At 52.7% G+C, this 19131-nt stretch overlaps 2 protein-coding genes across 26 annotated transcripts in view; both read right to left on the bottom strand.

Annotated features, from left to right (window-relative positions):
* Window positions 1–93: 93 nt before the first annotated feature.
* Window positions 94–8472, bottom strand: NDST2 (N-deacetylase and N-sulfotransferase 2). Of its 5 annotated transcripts, none has more exons than XM_057530749.1 (15): window positions 8120–8472; window positions 7369–7470; window positions 4505–5846; window positions 4223–4310; window positions 3749–3903; window positions 3378–3563; window positions 2988–3116; window positions 2674–2856; window positions 2491–2587; window positions 1999–2122; window positions 1697–1871; window positions 1330–1500; window positions 1152–1224; window positions 815–917; window positions 94–720 (listed from the first exon to the last, which is right to left on the bottom strand). In XM_057530749.1, exons 3-14 carry the CDS (start codon window positions 5507–5509, stop codon window positions 856–858), a joined length of 2448 nt encoding a protein of 815 aa, XP_057386732.1. In that variant the 5' UTR covers window positions 5510–5846; window positions 7369–7470; window positions 8120–8472; the 3' UTR covers window positions 94–720; window positions 815–855. The 5 variants fall into 5 exon arrangements, with proteins under 5 accessions (XP_057386732.1, XP_057386728.1, XP_057386730.1 ...); XM_057530745.1 differs by having other exon boundaries at window positions 1115–1224; window positions 8120–8471; XM_057530747.1 differs by lacking the exon at window positions 3378–3563 and having other exon boundaries at window positions 1115–1224.
* A 372-nt stretch (window positions 8473–8844) lies between these two features.
* Window positions 8845–19131, bottom strand: part of CAMK2G (calcium/calmodulin dependent protein kinase II gamma) — a 54017-nt gene continuing 43730 nt past the window's right edge. For 10 of the 21 annotated variants that reach the window (XM_057530515.1, XM_057530519.1, XM_057530517.1 and 7 more), the window contains 7 exons: window positions 18606–18650; window positions 17086–17134; window positions 15759–15872; window positions 13676–13751; window positions 13213–13307; window positions 11483–11727; window positions 8845–10857 (listed from right to left, as the gene is read on the bottom strand). In XM_057530515.1, coding sequence (XP_057386498.1) covers window positions 11495–11727; window positions 13213–13307; window positions 13676–13751; window positions 15759–15872; window positions 17086–17134; window positions 18606–18650 — 612 coding nt within the window. In that variant the 3' untranslated portion in view covers window positions 8845–10857; window positions 11483–11494. Of the gene's footprint in view, window positions 10858–11482; window positions 11728–13212; window positions 13308–13675; window positions 13752–15758; window positions 15873–17085; window positions 17135–18605; window positions 18651–19131 lie in introns of those variants that run through there. The other 11 variants (XM_057530522.1, XM_057530529.1, XM_057530525.1 and 8 more) reach the window with 2 other exon arrangements.

Raw genomic sequence — 19131 nt, 5'->3', positions numbered from 1 at the left:
CATGTGTGGATGAACCTTGAACTGGGGCAGAGGAAAAGTCTTGATACTTGCTTTATTCTAGGTTTCTCCCACTCCAGTGAGGCGGACAAAACAGAAAAATAAGGATGTTTATTAAACTCATTTCTAGCCCACAGCTAGGGCTCATATTCAGCTCTATGAGCCACCGTCCGACCTCATCCCCATTCAATGTGAATGACATTAGAGAGGCCGGGCCACAGGTAGATCCCATTGATCCCACAGTAAGGGGTCCCTCCCACGGCCACTATAGATAGATACACTGCTGGGGATAAAGAGGGAAAGCACTGGATTAATACGTTCCTCTACACCCTGCCTGGACCCTCTCATTTCCCCCCCACCTTCCAAGACCATGGGCCAGAGGTGCCTAGTACCATCTTGTGGGGTATCAAGGGAAGCCCCTTTATTAGACCCCAGAGCTATGGGAAAGGGATGCCCTTCCCTTAGCCATCCCAGGCCTCGAGGCCACTGAGGTAGAAGGGGGAGGGGCCAGGCCACTCTAATCCCCCTTGTGGGCCCTGCTCTGGGCTTGCCCCTTAGGGAAGAAGGGGGCTTTTGCTGGTACGGGAGGCTGATACATCAGCCCAGACTGGAATGCTGCAGTTCTTCCCGAAGCCATGAGGGCACTGGCTGGCCAAGCCGGCTCAGCAGCTTCGACAGCTCCAAATTATGGTTCCGGAAAAAATCCGTAAGGAAAAGGCGGGACTAACAGGAGAAAAATGAAGTCAGAAATGGTGAGGAGTGGACAAAATCAGATCTTACAGGTGGAAAGGGATACCCTATCCCTGGCTTTGCTTACCTCAGTGTCCATATCTGGGTACTTCCGGCCTTTGCTCTTGCCTAGACAACGAGTCTTGCCACCTTCAAGTCCCTGGCACCAGAATCCCTTATCTTCATCAAACCTGCTCAACAAGAAGAGGCCATTAGGTGACAGAAAAGAAATCCAAGCCTCATAAATGTACACTACCTCTCCCAGCCCAGAGGGACACATGTCTCTCCTTGCAAGACAGGGTAAATCCATGTCTCTTCCAAACAGACACGGTCAACCTGCTTCCCCACTTCCCCCAGAGTCATCCTCCCCTGGGTCATGCTCTCCCACCTGAGGGTTCGTGTGTAGTTCAGAAAGGGTGTGATACCCAGGAACTTCTGGATGCTCTCCATTGAGGCAGCTGGGTTGGTACGCAGTTCTTGCCCATCCACAATCAGCAACTAAAGGGACAGGGATGTGGTTCCCTCTGTATTCCTTAGAAGCCTCTGGGCTGAAGGAAAAAGGAGGGGAAGGGGACCCCCATGTGGGCTACTGGGGAACTGTACCTGTCCAGAGGGGTAGTATGTCAGCCAGCGTTGCAGATGGGTGGAATAGTAGCCAGGGACAAGACAACGGTTCTGTAGGGAGTGAAGTGCCAGAGGGGCCTGGGAGGAGGCTGAAATCACCTGGTAGAAGGTATAGTTCAGAGCAACTGGGTCTCCATGGGCTCGCTGATGCTGAAGGACAAGGAACAGGAAGGCAAGGAATTGGTGATTTGACAGCATTGTTCTGCCCTTACTCTTGGTCTAGTGAACAGACAGCATAGGCACCCCTCCCCAAGGCACTAGCTTAGTGTCCCTACTCTCATTCCTTTCTCTCTCTAGCAGTCACCACCTCTCTTAAGCTCTGATGTGTGCCTAGCTGCAGGCTCACCTGGTACCAGGAGTAGGCCCTGTCAGCAGGGTTGGTGAGCACAGTGATGATCTTGGCTCGCGGTAGGAGGGCAGCCCCACGGCGTGGCACAACCTCTGAGTCAAAGTAGGTGGCACTTTTTTCAAACAGGAAATCAGTGCTGGCATTAGAAGGGACAGGGAAGAAATCCATGTACCTAGGAAGTAGTAGAGAGGAGAGGCAGAGAATTTGCAGAGTGAAGGGGCCAGATATCTGTGCTGGTAGAAGCTGGAAGGGGGGAGTTTAGGGGAAGGGAGTGTCCTGAGAAGCATTCCAGGTCTCACCAGTCAATGCCCTTGTGGTAATTAGGGCCGCTGAAAAACTGAATCTCCTCAAAAGTGCTGGGGCTCGGGAAACTGCTAGTCACAGCTGGGTGCAGGCTCAGGAAGAAGTGAATAGCTGTGGTCCCTAAATGGGAAAGAAAGTCCAGGCCATCGTGGGAGAGAATCCACCTCAACAACATCAGCTTGAAAGAGGTGAGAAAATAATCACTCTGGGTGGTAAAATACCCTTTGGCCAAACTAGAGCGAGAAAAGGAAAGCCTGAGAGAGGCCCAGGGAAGGGTTAAAATGGTAGTTCTCAGCCCTGATTGTGCATCAGAATCACTTGTGGGTCTTTCAAAAAAAAAACTCAACAGATGATTCTGATATATAACCAGGTTAAGAATCACTCAAAGGATTAGATTAATGAGGGGTGGGTATGAGAAGGGAGTTTCTTGGCCAAAGAATTCTTTGGGTTTAAGGCAAGGCAACAGAAGTTGGCTAAGGATGATTCACCTGTCTTCTGGGGTCCCACAATGAGGAACTTGGGGAGCCGATCACAGGTTTTCTCCTTGGACCAGATATCTTTGTGCCTCTTGTCGTCACAGGGATTCTGAAAATGAGGCCAAGAATCAGATAATCTTTTCCTCAACGGCCACCCCCATCACGTCTCTAGGTCAGCCTGAGCTCCACCTATACCTGCCAAAGGGGGCTTCGCTCTTGAGGGAAGAGGTCAAAGTACTTCCGTGCGAGAGGGACAGGAGGAAGGGTCTGTAGGCGCAGCTGTGTCCAGCACTGGAGAAAGCGCACCAGGCTCTCAAAGGTGTACAGGCCCAGCCGATCATTTCCATAATTAGACAGATGAGTCATAAAGATGCTGATCTGAAAGGGGGTGCCTGCATGTCAGATTTGGAGAGCCTACCCCACTTCAGAAGTGGGCTTGGTGAGCAAAAGTCTCAGTATGCAAACACTTTGGCTGTCCAGTCTTCTAGCCCTTCCTCTCGGCACCTTACCGGATTAAGCAGCACTGTCAGAAAGAGTTCTCCACCTCGGATGCTCCGGTCTAGTTCGCGAGAGCCTCCGGGATACTCATTATAGAAGATCGTGTGAGTGAAGAGGCCACACGTCTGCCGTGGCAGCACCTGAAGGGAAAAGAACAAACAGGGACAGATGAGATTTGAAAGGTAGAATGAGAAGTAGATTAAGGACAAAAGACCTGAGGCATTAGGATTCCCTGGGTTTGTAGAGGACTCAGTCTGAAGTTACAGCAACAAAGCTCTCGCTATGTGCTTTATGACTTTTCACCCCTCTACGCCCGATTATATGGATGAACTTGGACAATACAGGTTGGAGGCTGTCCAAATGTGGGAGTTTGATCCAAGTCTGTATTGGGAGTCCCTCACCATAATGCCATTGTGAATGAAGCCACGGCGGTAGCGGGCAGGGCGGAGATGGGGATACTCCTCAGTGCTGGTCACCTGGATGCCCCACACGGATTTCCAGGCCTCATAGAGCTGTGTGTGGATGGGATACACGCCGGAGTGGTGGGGGGCCACAGCGTACCCCAGATCCGTGGGAATCCCATGCTCCTGGGAATGGCAGAGACTCTCACCAGGACCTGGTGAGGTTTGGGGAGTAGAGGGTAAAGAGGGTGGGGATGCCTCCACAGAAAGAAAAATGGAAAGGGTAGGGAAAGGGTACCCCATTAGGGTAAGGTTGAAAAGGAAGCATCATCTTTGGGAGAAAGTACGGGGAAGAGATCCAAGGGTCTCACCAGAGCAAACTGTTTGTTGAGCCTCATCTGGTCAGCCAGCACGGAGCGGTTGTGGAACAGGTGTGGCTGCATGTGGCTCCACATGTGGGGGAACCACCAGAACTCTTGGCGGTGCTTCAGCAGCATGTCGTCCCCTGCATCCTCCTCCTCTGTCCCTATGACCACACACTGACCACTGACCACAGCCGGTCAGCCCCTGTGCCCTCCTTTGTTCTGTAACAACACTGACCACTTTCCATCCTTGGGACAACATTGCTGACCTCTGCCCACCTAAGACCGACTAATTTTCCCGATTGCCAGCCTGCCCTCCAGCCACCCATGCTAACCTAAATTCATACCCACTGCTAGCTCCTCACAGCATTCTGACCCCAAACCTTGCCCCTTTTCTCCAACCTGTCTGCCCAGGAGGATGGACAGTGAAGGGACAGATCAAAATAAGACTGATATGCTGAAGGAGCAGGGGAATAAGCTCACCAGTATGATAGAACTTGCCCGAGAAGCCCAAGTTGAAGGTGAAGTTGGGGACTAAGGTCCTGAGTTTGTTCTGGGTGGTCAACAGAGCCTGGGAAGAGTAGCAGGGACATGAGAAATCAGGAGACTCAGGAGGAGAAAAATGAGAAGTAGCATTCTTCTTGCCTAGAAAGGGCAGGGAGCATACCTATGACAAGCTCAGAATCAAGGAAGGGAGTCTGATAGGACAGAGCTTGAAACAGCTTCTAAGAAAAGAAATGTGAGTCAGAAAAAAGAAAGACTGACCTCAACATCAGCCACCTTCATGCGGGTTCCTTCCTTGCCCACAAAGATGTCATCGATGTCTACCAAGATGTAACGGTCAAGGTCCAAGCAGAGGCGCTTGCCAGTGAGGTACGCAACAGCATCGACAAAAACGAGTTTGTGAAGCCAGAAGGAGAGGCCGTGGCCAAAGAGCACCCGCTGGATGCCATCGTGAAGCCCCAAGTCCTGTACCACAGTGGGAAGCCGGGCCCGGCGAGGCAAGGGTCCTGGCACCGGGGGCTCAGCTGGCCGAAGGCTGGCAAGAAGCACTGGTTCATATGTGCTATGATTGGATTGGAAGATCGTCCAGTCATCACCGGGCAGTGGCCCAGGCTCCAGGCGGCTGGGGCGTGTGAGATGCAGTAGTGGGGCAGAAGGATTCACTTGGTAGTCCTGGAGCCCCAAGTTTGAATGTAGAAAAAGGGGAAAGCCCTTGAGCTGGGCACTCAGTAAGCTATGCTCATGGGCTCGGAAAAAGCCAATGATGCCCACACCATACTCCACACAGTACTGGTCTAGCAGTTCCCGATTCCAGGCATCCAGGTTGACATACTTGAGCAGGTTCTCATAGATGACCAAGACATACCGGCCACGGGTATGATCAGTCAGTGTGGGCATGTCCCCTCGGGCAGGTGCCAGCTCAGTGCTGTAACGAAAACGGCTAGACTCCAAGATGGCCACAATCTCCTGTCCCAGCTGTGAGTATGCACTCTCCACAAACACAAGGACCACGGGTTCAGTTCGTGCTGTCTCTGGAGGCCTAGGGGGCCGGGGTGGGACTGGAGGCCGTACAGGGCCAGGACCAGCTGCCCCACCACTACTGCAGTCTCCCAAGGGCAGGGGCAATGGTTCCTTGGCCTTGGGGCTGGTGGATACGTAGTAAGCCAAGAAGCCCATGGAGCCCAGACTGAAAGCGATCAGCAGCAGTATGAGGCGGTGCAGTTCCAGCTGCCGAGCTGGGCGTACCACCTTCCACAGCTTGAGCATGGCGGGGGAGGTGAGACAGGGACGGGGACCACCTTAGGGGATGGGAGGTAGGAGTTCTATAGGCTGAGGCTCTCTTGGGAGGGTAGAAGGATATGAAAAGAGGGGAAAGGGATTCCTGCAGGGTCAGTTCCCTGAAAAGGTGGAAACAAGTCCCCTTAGTATAGGATAGGGGAGGTAGAAGGGGCAACAGGGGGCAACTGGACAGAGTCCATTGGTCTCAGGTCACCATGGCCCACTGGCCCATGGCTTCAGGATGCAAATCTAGCCAGGCTCCACCTTTGGTCCTGGCTGAGCTCCTCACATCAGAGGTCAGCAAAGTTCACAATCTCTGCCCTCACTACCTGTAAGACAGAGAAATCAATGGGTTACTTCTCTCCTTGAAATTGTGTCATTAATCCATTCCTCTCTTCACCCCATTTCTCTTACCTCCTGCTCACAGGATGGTTTGTTCTCCAAAAAAAAAAACTCCTGTAGAAGAACAACATAATCTGAGTCTCATACTTTAGCTTCACAGCCTGTTCCATTTCTTAGAATACTGTCTAAATTCTCCTCCCTGAGCTAAGCTCAGAATTGAAGCAGTATATCCAAGATCTGGAAGGGAACAAATTTCCCATCGACAAGAGGCCAAACAGCCCAGGAGGCTGAAAATGAACCTGCTCTGAAAGGAGTTCCCAACCCATGACAGAGCATTTGTTCAGCCAGTAGGAGCTCTGTTCGTCCTGTGAAGGGACGGAAAGCCCCAGAAGTCCCGTGCTCCAACAAAATATCAGATAAGAGGAAACTCATGTGTCTGTTAATCTTCCTCATCTATCAAACGCAACACCACAGGCTAACAGCACTAACGAAATTGCAGTCAGGTGGACACTATGGTGGGGAAATTCAAGAGGGGAGAGAAATGGTGCTAGCTAATCATTCTATTACCTTCCAAACCCAGAACCTGGGGATTCTCTTTTCCATTGCTTGTGAAAAATTACCCATCCCCCCCTTTACCTCACTTGTGCCAGTGTCAGGAGGGGTGATAACAATGTAGCCCCAGAGCAGGCCACATCACTGGCACCTAAGAAAAGCTAGAGAGCTGAGTCCAGAGTTTGTCTCCCTATCCACTCCAGTTCTCTTTCCTAACTTAGCCTAGATGGTACTACACCCTCACCCCTGAACAGCTCAGAAAGGTCCTGAGCTAGCCTGGAGAGACATTAGGGATTGAGTCCTGTTACAAAAACAGAGCAAACTGAGTGGGGCTGAATGACAGAGAACAGGAGCTTAAGTAGTATCCAATCAATAATAGAGAAGAAGTAAGAACAGTAAGATCAGAAAATAGTTTTAAGGAGACCTAATTTCGGAGAATTTTTTCCTTAAGTAAACTGCTTCTAGAAGCTTTACCGTCACTCTCCCCACCTTAGTCACTCGAAGTTAAGGCCAGTGGCTGGAGATCTCTCTCTACCACACATTCCCCCCACCCCCCCACATACATCTCCGGGTGATTAAGCAGAGATGGAGTCCTTCAGAATTGAGAGAGACAACTTAAGAATAGTTCTGCTTTGGCCTGGGTAAAACTAATCGGCATGAAAGGAGAGCTGGGAAAAGATAAAAATGGTGATGGGAAGGGATGAATCCTAAGAATTAGAGGAAACTTTTTGGGGTAAACACAGTAGTGAGAAGAAGTCACTGTGGGGAAGCAGATACTGGGGGTGCATCACCCACGAGGTTAAGAATAAGAGTTAACATTTACTGAGGGCTTACACTATGCCAGACATTCTTCTAAGAGCTTTCCATATATTTAATGCTCACACCGGCCCTAAGAGGTAACTAATATTCCCATTTCACATATGAGTAATTTGAGGTCTAGGGAACTTAGTAACTTGCCCAGGATCACACAGCTCAGTCAGTGGAGGAAATGGGATTCAACGTCAGGCCTGTCAGGCTCCAGCCCTGGTCTTAACCAGTGCATTTTAGCTTCGGACCTAGAAGAAGCAGCAATATTTAGGGAAGGGGTGATGAGGCAGTACTGGGGGAGGATGTGGGGTGGGAAGATAAATGCTGAAGCGGGACCGCGGCGGGGAGGGGGCTAAATGTGCGCGCAGCAGCAGGAGGAGAGCAACAGCGGGGGGGGGAGGTGGGGGCTGGGGAAAGCGGGGGTGTGGGCCCCGCGCTGGGAGAGCGGCAGTGCAGATGCCGCGGGAGGAGGGGGACCGAGCAGCGACACGGGCGTGGGGGGCTGGCACACGGGGGTCGCGGATGGAGGGCCCTGCTGGTGGGAACATGGGCTCACAGGTGGGTATGGAGAGAGTCGGCCGTGGAGCATTAAAGGGAATGGGGCAAGGGGCGCGCGGAGGAGTCTGCGGCGACATCGGGGCGGGCGTCGGACTGGGGGAGCCCCGAGGCGAGGAGGAGCCCCGTGCGGAGGGGACGAGCCGAGGGGAATGAGGCCACTGCCAGGGCGGCCTGCGGAAGAGACGGGGGAGGGGAGCGCAGGCCGCCCCGAGGGGCGGCCGGGGACGCCCCTGCGGGCGGTTTCGGTGGCCACACTGAGGGAAGTCTGTGAGGGGAGAACTGCGGGGACCGTGGGTGGGGGCCACACTCTGAGCGGGGGTCTCCTCAAGGGCGGCTCACCCGGCGGACTGGGCGGCGTCCCCGCTGTCCCCGGGCTCCGCCACGTCCCGGGGCTGCCCGGCTTCCCTGCTCTCGGGGCCTCGGGCCGCGTCGCGGCGGCTCCGCCATCTCCGAGCGAACGCTCTGCCGCAGCCGGGCCCAACCACCGCTCCCAGCGGTGGGAGGAGGCGCGCAGCCGCTCGCGGCCTCCCTTCGGGTCCCCCCCGCCTCCGGGCCGGGCAGCCGCGCGGCCGAGGTGCCGGGCCGCCGAACGGTGTTCCGCAGCGCTCGGCCGAGCCGCAGCCTCATAGACGGCGGGCTCCGAGCGCCCCGGCAGAGGCACCCCCCCCTCCTTCTTGCGCAGTGGCACGGTCCGGCTAGCGTCGGCGCCGAGGCTCCCGGAGCTGGGGCGGGCCGAGGGTGTGGGCTCTTCCACTCGGCCCGGCGGAGGGGGAGCCGGGCCGGCCCACTGAGGGGCGGGAGGGCTGTCCTGGACGCGGGCGGGGCCCGGGGGCGGGGCGAGACTCCGAGCTCACCCGCTAAGGGCCCGAGTTCTTCCCCCCGCTCCAAACTCGCCTCAGCAGCCCGGGGGACTAATTGGAGGCTGATGAGTTTATGAGGAAGTCTTATTCTAAAATGGGCCCAAAAAGGGTGGGAGAAGGTATATCTCTTCACCTGAAGCCTTGTAACCCAAGCTGTTAAATCTAAGCCTCTGGCCATAAGCCTCCAACAGCAGTAACACAATGGAGTGTTTAAAGGTTATTTTATTAAATATCTTCAAGGTTTCATTGTAACAAAGCTATGAAGGGTCTACCAACATTCAGAACAAACACTAACTATTTTTAAATTATTTCTATGTCATCATGCAAAAATTCTGCATCAAATGCCTTCTCATTTCCTGTTTAAAAGGTGATTTTTTTTTTAAATTGTCTATTATCTATAGATGCTGACATTAGCCCCAGAAGAGGATTAAGAATGCTAAGAAGTGGGGCTGGAGCAGCCATATGAAGCTATGGGTCTTAATGAACTCTAAGACCATTTGTCTTCAAGCCAGCAAAACCAAACCCTGTGGTGAAGGTGTCTGCGTGGTGGTACTGCAGGCTGCAGGGCAGGAAAGGGTTAGGGCCCAGGGGCTGGGGCATGCAGGAGGTGCTCGGAGGAGCCTGGCTAAATCCAAACACCAGCACCTGTGAGTCTGCTCTCTTCTCAGCTGGCTCCAAGGTAAACCTGTAGCTTTGCCTCTTCTCCCAGCTCCTGTGCCTCCTTAAGGCAGTCCAGGGAGCTGGGGCCTACCCATCTATCCCCCAATAGTGCAGACATTTGTGCAGACAGGTCTGCACGGTTGTTTTGGGGGAAACCAAGGCCACGACCAATTGCTCCTCCATTATCTTCTCTGCTATCTGCTTAGAGTATAAATTTTTCCCTCCTGGAATGGAACTCCTTGAGCACAGAGAGGGACAATGAATGTACGAGCCTTGGCTCTGGACATCTCTTTTGGGTACATGCAGGTGAGAGACGGGGTGATGCCCATGCAGATTGTCCAGCAGTTAAGTCTATACTTCAGTTGGTCAGTAAAGAGGTCTCTTTATAGAGGATACCTCTTCTTGCCCGAGTAGTCAGGTCAATCTCAAAGACAGGAAAAGAGATGGGCGTGCAGCAAGGGAAGAGTAAGAAGGGAGGCAGCCCCGAGGGCAGCCTGAATGCATAGAAACAACCATCACTCAATCCCACTGCCTCACTCTTCCCATCCCACAGGGGCACTTGGCAGAGGGCCCAGGCCCAGATGAGGGTCAGCACAGGGACCACCAGCATGAAAAGGCAAGACAAAGATGGTCCAAATCAGCACGGAAACACAACTGCCAAAGGCAGCAGGGGGAGCCCAGACCAAGGCCCGGCTCTCTCTTGCTAAGTTATAAGAAAACAAACACGAAGCAAAGCGGCAACCCCTCCCACTTCCCAGCTGCAAGGATGGGGCCTCAATAGCAGGGCCCACGTGCATTGTGCATCCTATAGAAATGGATGAGTCAGTGAGTGCATGTCAGACTAACACGAGGTTTCTCATCAGCTTTGTAGCGGACACACTTCTGCAGCACCAATTCTCTTCCCTTCTATACTAAATGGTACAGTACAGCAATGTCCGGGCCCTGCTTCTCAGTCCTGAGGCCACTGTTTCTCAGCTGCCTCCACGGCAGGCTGGGAGCTCCGCGTTCTCTCCCAAGTAGGTCTGTTGGCCATGATGTTCTTCATCAGCCTCATTCTAGGCGTGTATACAAATTCTGAAGACGTCCATTCCTAGACCTGGGGCAGGTAGGCCACCTCAGGGACTGTAATCACATCACAGCCCCCAAAGTTCTGTCAGAGTTCTTGCCTGGTCCCCTGAGTCCATGGAGGCCAGAGGCTGAGCTCACCTCTTCAGGGCTGGTAGGTGAGCCCATTGCTTGTGCCAGGATGGGCATCACACAAACTCCTGCCTTCTTGCTAGCCCAAGGGCTATCGGTGGTTTTAAAACGCATCACGGTATGGATCCCTTTTTTTTTTAAAACGATCTTCTTTTCTTAAATGTAAAAAACACCTCGGTACAGCAGAGACAGACACGAAGGGCGGGCGGGAGGGCTGCATGCAGGGGCGTGCATTGGCTGCTGCCGCTTTGTAATTTAATTGTTTTAAACCTCAAACGAACAGGACTGCCGCTGTCACTCAGGCCCTCCAGAGCCACTGGCTGCGAAGGTTTGACCTCCGGCTGGGATCTCCTTATGCCCCTGTCAAACAGAACAGACGTGGTAACAGAACAGAGGACAATACCCACACAGAGGAGTTCCAGAGACTTAAACACACTACACACGTGGTCAAGTCTGCCTGAGAGGGTGGAGGATGGGGGAGAAGCTAGTATTTAAACATAACACTGCCTCACATTTGCTGAGCACTTACTAAGTGCTTTACTTACAAGTATATTATTTAATCCTCACAACAACAAAGGAGGTAGGCACCGCTCCTTCTTTTTTTTTTTTTTTTTTGCTGCACTGCGGGCATGTGGAATCTTAGTTCCCTAACCAGGGATCAAACTCTCGCCCCCTGCAGTGGAAGGGTGGAGTCTTAACCACTGGACCACCAGGGAAGTCCCTCCTTCTTTCTTATTGACAGCTGAGGAAAATGAGGCTTAGGGAGGGGAAGTAACCTGTCCAAGGTCACCCAATTTGGAGTCAAGGAGCCAGACCCAAGTCTGTCTGACTTCAGAGCATGACTTATTACAACCACCACACTGTCCAGCCTTCGCTACTCTTCTGGGATGGCCCATATATCCTCCCCCAATGCCACCTCTCAACCTCTTCTTCCTCCTCTGACCCCACTTGTCCCAGCCGCTCCCCAACCCCCCACCAGGTGCACCTGTGGCTGAGCTCACTGCAGCGGTGCGGCAGGGGCCCCTGAACAGTGATAGTGGACATTGAGCCACTTGCCATCCCGGCGGTGCCAGACCCGGGTCTCCTCTGACTGGCTGGTGCGAGGCCGGCCCTGCCCATCGATGTACTGGGTAAGGCGGATGTAGGCGATGCAAGCCGCGTCCTCTCCGATCACATGGACGTGTGGGTTCAGGATGGTGGTGTGGATGGGCTTGCTGTTCTTGGACAGGACTGTAGGGGGCAGGGCAGGGTGGGGTAGGTAGGAGGGTGTCAGGCCTGGGGACTGGCATTTTCCTCCCAGCCTGCACTTCCCAAGTCTCACCCTCTCTCCAGTAACCATTCTGTGAGTCTCCAAGTCCCCATACACCTTCCAGAGGCTGGGAAACCCCATCTGATTAGTCTTGATTATTCAAAAGGAAGAGAAAGGTGTGGAACAATGATAATAGCAGCTACTGTTTTAATCAGACATTGTGCTGGGGGGTTTTACACGCATGAGCCATATTCCTTGGTCAATATTATTTTCTTCATTATAAGATAAGGAAATAGTCTCAAGGAGGTTAAGTAATTTGTCCAAATCACACATTTGAACTCAGGACTATGTTAACGAAAGCCTATGATGATCTTTCTACCCTAACAGGTGGGTTTAGATTTCATAAGGGTTGGCTTGTCCCTAATTAGGGCCAAAGAGCAAAATCAAGAACTTAAAATATTCAAAATTGACTTCTGATTTTAAAAAGATCCAAAGTTAAAAAAAAAAAAAAATGTCACCAAAGCACCAAGCTCAGGATATTCCCAGGGTTCCCAGGTCCTCTGGGGGAAAACCAAAAGAAGATGGGTTGCCATTATCGGCAAACACTATGGATTGTGTTGCTTTTATTGAGATTCATATTTTACTTCAATTCAAATGTTAGGGGCTACATGAGACCTTTCGGAGAGCTTCTATAAATTCTGGAATTGCTTCTGGCTAACAGAATTACCTAGAAAACCGAGGATTTATAACTGCAGCTGAGACATGGAGAGGATGGCAGTTAGTAGAGAAAATAGTGAGAAAATAAAATCCAGGGCAGGATGGGGAAGGCCCAGGATAAAGTGAGAAAGATGACAAAAAAAATAAGAAGGGGGACGGTCTTAGTGGAAAGAAAGATGGGAGGAGGAGATGAATCAGCTTCTTATCCTCTGGGACTTCCAGGAACTGTCCAGAACATATACCTCGCTCCCCTGACCCCCAGCCAGGACTCCTGTCTCCCTCGCGGCTAGGAGGAGGACCCTAGCCCCAACTTCCGATCTCACAATCACCAACGGTGCCCTGTTACTTGCTTGCTTGCACATTCTTATCCTGGTTTTAATTTCCTCTATTCTGAAACCTGCAGACACAGAGCTGAGATCATCTCAACCTAACCTCGCATGGTTTCCAATCGTCTTGGAAAGAGGCGAGGCTTAAAGAAATACAGTGGCCTTGATTATGGCAACTGGCACTGGCACTGCCACGAGGCAGCTGCAGAATGCAGGGGCAGGCGGGGCTCTGGAGGCGGGCCTTTGAAGGTGCCAGTTGAAGACCATCCTCAGGGCCCAAGGGGGCAAGCACATAGACCAGGGTGCGGCAGGCAGGTCCAGTAAGGGAAAAGCGGGCAACTGGGAAGAGGAGAAGGTGAGCGGGGACAGAGGCAAGAGGGTGAGGGGCAGGCAGGAGTATCTCAGCAGCACGAACCCACTCACGATTCTCAAAGTAAAACTTATGGAAATCCATCCCTTCCACGAGGTTACCGAGGGCCTCAGGCTCAAAGGAAGTGAGGCCTGGATCACAAATCTTCCTGCAGGGGGAAAAAAAAAAAGCAGCCCGTCAGTCTTGTATGAGAATTACTCGTCTCTCTTCCCCATCAGTGGTGTCTGTCCCGCAGCAGGTTAGCTGTGGGCTGGGCCTGACAAGACGGCTGAGATCTTAGAGCCCTGCCTGCCAAGCCGCTTAGCTCTGCCCTTTCAGCCCACGGCCCAGACACCACAGGCGGGCTCAATCACTGATGTCTACCTGGAAGGGCTCCCAGGCTAGGGGCCTGGTGTTTAAGTCAGACACTGTGCACAAGGCCCAGCCTTCTCTTTTCCCCTGGTCCCAGCTGCTTTTTGGGAGGAGGGAAGGCCTCGAGAGATGACTTGGGTCTCAAGGAAATAAGTCTCTACTCACGTGTAGGCCTCAAAGTCCCCATTGTTGATGGCCTCAATTAGTTGTTCTGTGATCTTAATGATCTCCTGTTTTCGCACTGTGGGGGGAAAAATCCAGCAATTTACCCGTGTGAGACTGGGAATCTCCCAAGTGACGGGAAGCCCTCCCCAATCCTTCAGAGAATCCCCTGTGATCTCTTTGACAAAGACATCCCTGTCTTCTCTGTCTTTAAGGCCCTTTGCAGGAAGAGGAGCCCACCTTTCCCTCCATTCCCCCTCTGTTGTCCATAGAGCTAACGACCCCCTCCCCACAAAGCCCGCCTTATGATCCTCTGGCCTTTGCCTCCCTCTCCATCAACAACCAGGATGCAGAAAACACTCTTGTCTTTAACAGCTGAGGAGCCTGACACATTGTGAATATTCTGCCCTCAGTCTGTGTATCTGATTGATCCCCAGCAAGTTCAGCCTCTCAAAGAACCATCTCCCGATATGGCTATTTCCACCACCCACTTGCTTCTCTCACCTGAAGGGGCTCAGTCAGGTCTCAGTTACCACCTCCCCACCCCCAGCCCTCACTCAGCGGTCCAGAACTTAGCCCTGGGCGACAGCCAGCCTGAGAGCAGAATCTAGCCAGGGATGAGGGCTCCAAAGGATGAACAGAGCCCTGGGATGGATGCTTAATTCTCTTTACCCTGCTCATGTCCTCCACAGGGCTTTTCTGGGATAAAGGATCTTGAAACTATAAACACTCTTCTTTAAATGGAGCCTCTCACCAGTGAGACAGTTCCGTTTACCCTGAACAAGCCTTGGAAAGGCTCTAAATCTCATACCAGCTCTCAAGCCAGGACATGTCCCTCAGGAAAACCAAGACAAGCTTCAGACTGACAGGCAGGCAGAGTTGGTGCCCTCAGAGCGCCCCCTACCCCAATCCCAAGCCAAGGGACTGCTGGTGACATCCTGCTCTCCTAGGCAGCTCACTTACAGGGAGCGCCACTATTAGCAGAGGGTACCGCCAGGGTAAGGGAGGCCTCGTACTGAGCTCGGGCTAACCCTGACCGGAGCCCCAGGCCGGCCCAGGCCACAAGCCTTTCCTCACAGGAGCGAGAGGCTGCAAGACAAATGCGAGCATTAGAACAGCACAGCTAAGGGGCACCACTGGGAGAAGGCAGAGCAGCCAATGGTACAGCCAGGAGGGGGCTCTTCAGCCATCAGCACCATCATGGGGGCAGCTCTAGGTGAATAAACAGGAGGCGAGGGGAACCACAGAGCTCTATCCACTTTCTAGAGGCAAGCAGGTAGGCACACGTACACACACACACACACACACACACACACACACACCCTCTCCAACCCCACCACACCCATCTGCAGGACCTGACTGGCGCCCTATGGGTGAAGAGGATCGTGTTTAGAAACTCTGAAAGGACAGATGGTAGGAGGGAAAGAAGCAGACAAAGGCATCCTCTACAAAAACACAACTAAAAATACAAATACAAGCTACCATTAACCCAGCAAAGCATCATACCCAGACATTCTACTATCCCATTTATTTTCCATAATGCTATAAGGTAGGTGCCATTTTATCCCCACTTTACAGATAAGTAAACTGTAGCTCTGGGAGGTTAAGCTACTTCACACATTTGTGAAGGTAGTGTAGCTGGATTTAAACTCAGGTCTGTCTCACCCCAAGCTCTTAATATGATATTATGCTTAGCCTCAAGAAGCACCACATCCCGACATGGTTTCTTGACTATGGCAAATTTCACCACCCCCCCATGCCCACTACCCTGGACCTGACTTCTGACTCCACCTTTCTTCCCGCTCAGTGCTGAGGCAAGGCCCACTGCATATCCCAGTGGCTTTCTACTCCTTCCCTCCTGCAACGATCTTCCACCCGCTCTTCTTCATGTCTTTGGGCCCCGGTCTCAAGGGCCCCTGCCTGGTCCTAACAGCACCTCCAATCAGCTCCCACACCCAGCAGAGGCTGAGCAGAGGGACAGCTGGGCTGGGCTGACAGCTCTGGGGAGGGGCTGGGGGGGAATCCCCGAGGGGCTTGAGGACGAGCCAGGGAGACGGAAGCCAGAATGTGCCTCCCTCACACTTACTGGCTGAGGAGCAGAGAGAAGGCTGGGGCTGCATGCCTGCAGAGGGGGCTGTTCTGTCCCGGGAGCTCCGTCCTTCAGGCACCGAGCTGCCATTCCCAGTGCGGAGCGGGGCAGCTAGCCAGCCAGGGCAGGGCAGGGCAGGGCAAGGCAGAGCAGCCAAAACAAACAAAACAAGGCAGGTGAGCGAGCAAGCCGGACAGGACCCGAGCCCGTGGCACTGAAGAGCCGGGGCAAGGCAACGCCTCAGGCTGCTGTGGACACTGGACCACGTCCCACGCCGCCGCCTCTGCCAGAGAGGCCTCCCAGCTGAGAGCCCCAGGAAGGGGCACAGACCTGGGTTTGTGGCTTCCAGAGGAGCCTTCGAACAGCCTGTACAAGTTCAGGGGAAGATGTTCCAGGGGGCGAGGCTACAAGGTCAAGAGCCCAGCAGTGAAGGAGCCGCTTACTCTGCCAGCATCGCCAGAAGTGAACTGATCTGACCTCAATCCCAGCAGCCCCGGAGGCACTGTTCTTTACTGCCTTATACGTATATGCTTTTTTTTTTCTTTTCCTTTTTTTTTTTGTATTACCAGAGGTTTGTTGCTCCCTTATTGCCGCTGGGCATGCTCTCTCAGCTCTGTCCTGTAACGTTCCTCCAACGTTTCTGAGGACCTGGCCTAAGGTCACTTACTGAAGGCAAAGGGAGCAATTCCAGGAGGCCAAACCAAAGAGCAGGACAGAGATTCCCAGTAGCCTGGCCTGCCATGCCTTCCCACACCCCCTGGCACTCTGGCCAGGCCCAAGCTTAAGCTGGTGGTCTGCACAGGACCACTGGGACAGGGCCAAATGTGGTTCTGACTCCGTCACTCATGCCAAAGCTTTGTGATAAGAGTGACCAACCCACCCCGACGTGTCCAGGACTGTCCTAGTTTTAAAACCAAAAGTTCCACATCCTGGGAATCACTTCAGTCCTGGGGAAATTGGGATGACTGGTCACCCTACTAATGGCTCATGACATCTATAGGCTGCTTCTGCAGGGACTCAAGATGTCCCTGTTCTGGGATATCACATCGCAGCAGCGACAGGAACAGTTCTCTGAGCCCTAGGCCTGGACAGGCTCAGGAACAGCATTCGTTTAGCTATCCCAGACTTGGGGTCAAAGAAGAGAAGCCACTTGCCCAGCCCAGCAACAAGAGACAGGGCCTCATAGCTTTTATGCCAAACTTCCTCCTGGGGTATAAGGAGCCACCAATCTCAGTTCTGGGGGCAGACAAGGCAGGTGCCCCACTGGAGCCTAGGTACCTGGGACACTGCCGGGGCCCCTTCCCCACCAAGGGCTAGCACCTACCTTTGAGGTCCTCATCTTCTGTGGTGGTGTTGCAGCTCTCTGTGGAGCCCTGCAGGCCAAAAAGAACAAGTTTCTATAAATCAGGCCCAGAGGAGCCAAGCAGAACAAAAGCAGAGCCTGTGCTCCTATGGGAGCTGCAAGGAGGAATCAGAAGGTTCTATTTCCACCCTTGCCATCTGACTCTTATAAAACTCTGGATTCCCAAACACCGTCCTGAGTCTTCCCCAAGTCAGTAAATGTACCACTTATCCAGTTGTTCAGGCTAAAACCTAGAGTCATCTTCTAGGTTTGATTTTTATGCTGATTCTTTTCTTTCTCTCTTTCCCTCATATCCCAATTATCTAATCTAAAACCAAATCTGTCAGTTCTACCTCCAAAATAAATCACGTGTCTTACCTCTTCTCCTCAAATGCACAGCTACAACCTCAGCCCAAGATGCGAACATCTGGCACCTGAACTACACAATAGCTGCCTGGTCTCCCTGCTTCCACACTTGCTTCCTCCCTAAAGTTCTTGCCCATAACACAGCCAGAGTGTAAATCAGACGCCATTACTCCCCTGCTAAGAGCCTCCAACAGTTTCTTATTGCTGCTGGAAAAAAAATGCAAACTCCTATCAAGTCCTACAGAGCAGGTCCTGTCTGCTCCTCCAGCTTCACCACCCTCCTGCTACTCTCCCCCTTGCTCACCACACCCTTAGCTCTGATTTCTTCTGTCCCGTATATGTGCGAAGCCCCTGCCCTCGCATTCCCTCTGTCTGCGGCACTCTGCCTCAGAGTCTGCCTGGCTGTCTCCTTCCAGTCTTTTAGTTTTTAGCTCAAATATCACCTCCTGAGGGAGGCCCTTCCCCGACCACTTAATTAAAGGCCCTGTTCATTATCTATTTACTTTGCATCATTTTCTTCATAGCACTTATCACTACTGGATTTTATCTTATTTATTTGGTTTTTGGTTTATTATCTGCCTCCCCTACACCTGTGGAGAGGGATTTTGTCTCGTCACCTCTGTAAACCAGAGCCGTGGATGGTTTTGGGCTCAATAAATATTTACTAATGGTAGTGAAAATACGGAGACAAGGTTATTGAGGGCATAAAGGAGTGAGGCAATGGGGAATGACTGCTCTAGGGTCTGATTATACTCTTGCCTCTGTTTTTCTAGCTAATGTTTACTCTCATTTAAACTTCACATGGAGAAAGATTCTACTTTTATTATCCCCAATTTACAGATAAGGAAACTGAGGTGCAGCGTGGGAGAGTGACTTGTCCAGGGGCCCAGGGCCAGGATGCAAACTCAGGCCTGTCTGGTTCTAGAGCCTGAGCTCAGCACCACTAAGGTATGATGCCCTCCCTGGCAACAGAGTGATAAACAGGCATGTGCTACCCCCAGCCTAGACTCTGCAAATACCTTGGCCTTGAGGTGCAGCCTGTAGGCTGCCATCTGCAGGACGCTTAAACCCTGTGACCCAGCCCACCTGTTTCCTGCTGACCTGGAAAGCAGGAGACTGGTTCAGGAGCCACTTACCTTGATCCCATCTGTAGCGTTGTGGACCACGGTGGTTTGTGGCTCCTGTGAGAGAAGATGAAAATTACCCTCCTGACCTGGGGACAGACCTACAGCTCTTCCCTAAGGGACCCCACCCCTACCCCAGCACCCTCATACACTGACCCTGTGATGACCACTGAGGCCTGCTCGCCAGCCATTCTCACAAGACAAAATATCCTGGCTCAACTGGGTCCCAGGCAGCTGGAAGCCCGAGATTTAGGGGACAGCACTGGCTGGTAAGGAGGAGAGGCCTGGCGCTTAATGGAAGCAGGTACCGGGGAAGCCGAGGACAAGGGCCCCTGTTCCCGATTCCTGCTGAATCTGAGTGTCCTTTCTCCCATGGGACAAGTACACTGGAGGAGCTGTAGGCTTGAGGGCACAGGCCGGGCCCTGACAACAGTGTTCATCAAGGGGTGTGCAGGAGGCAGGGATGCCGGGAGAGTGGACTAAGGTCTCCCAGAAAGACCTGGAATGGCCCTCAGCAAGCTGAGCCCAGAGAGCCGCC

Source organism: Balaenoptera acutorostrata, chromosome 16 (assembly GCF_949987535.1).
Source record: "Balaenoptera acutorostrata chromosome 16, mBalAcu1.1, whole genome shotgun sequence".
Classification (NCBI taxonomy): Eukaryota; Metazoa; Chordata; class Mammalia; order Artiodactyla; family Balaenopteridae; genus Balaenoptera; species Balaenoptera acutorostrata.
The sequence above is the reverse complement of the archived record's forward strand: the minus strand, read 5'-3'. Positions and strand labels throughout refer to the sequence as shown.

Bases quoted from the DNA above. Each gene is read 5' to 3' on its own strand.
- NDST2 (XM_057530745.1), bottom strand. From the start codon at position 5,509: ATGCTCAAGCTGTGGAAGGTGGTACGCCCAGCTCGGCAGCTGGAACTG. The intron at 2,857-2,987 runs GTAAGGTGCCGA...ACCCCCTTTCAG, and splicing joins TGACAGTGCTGCTTAATCCG to ATCAGCATCTTTATGACTCA. The intron at 721-814 runs GTAAGCAAAGCC...TTCTCCTGTTAG, and splicing joins ACCCAGATATGGACACTGAG to TCCCGCCTTTTCCTTACGGA.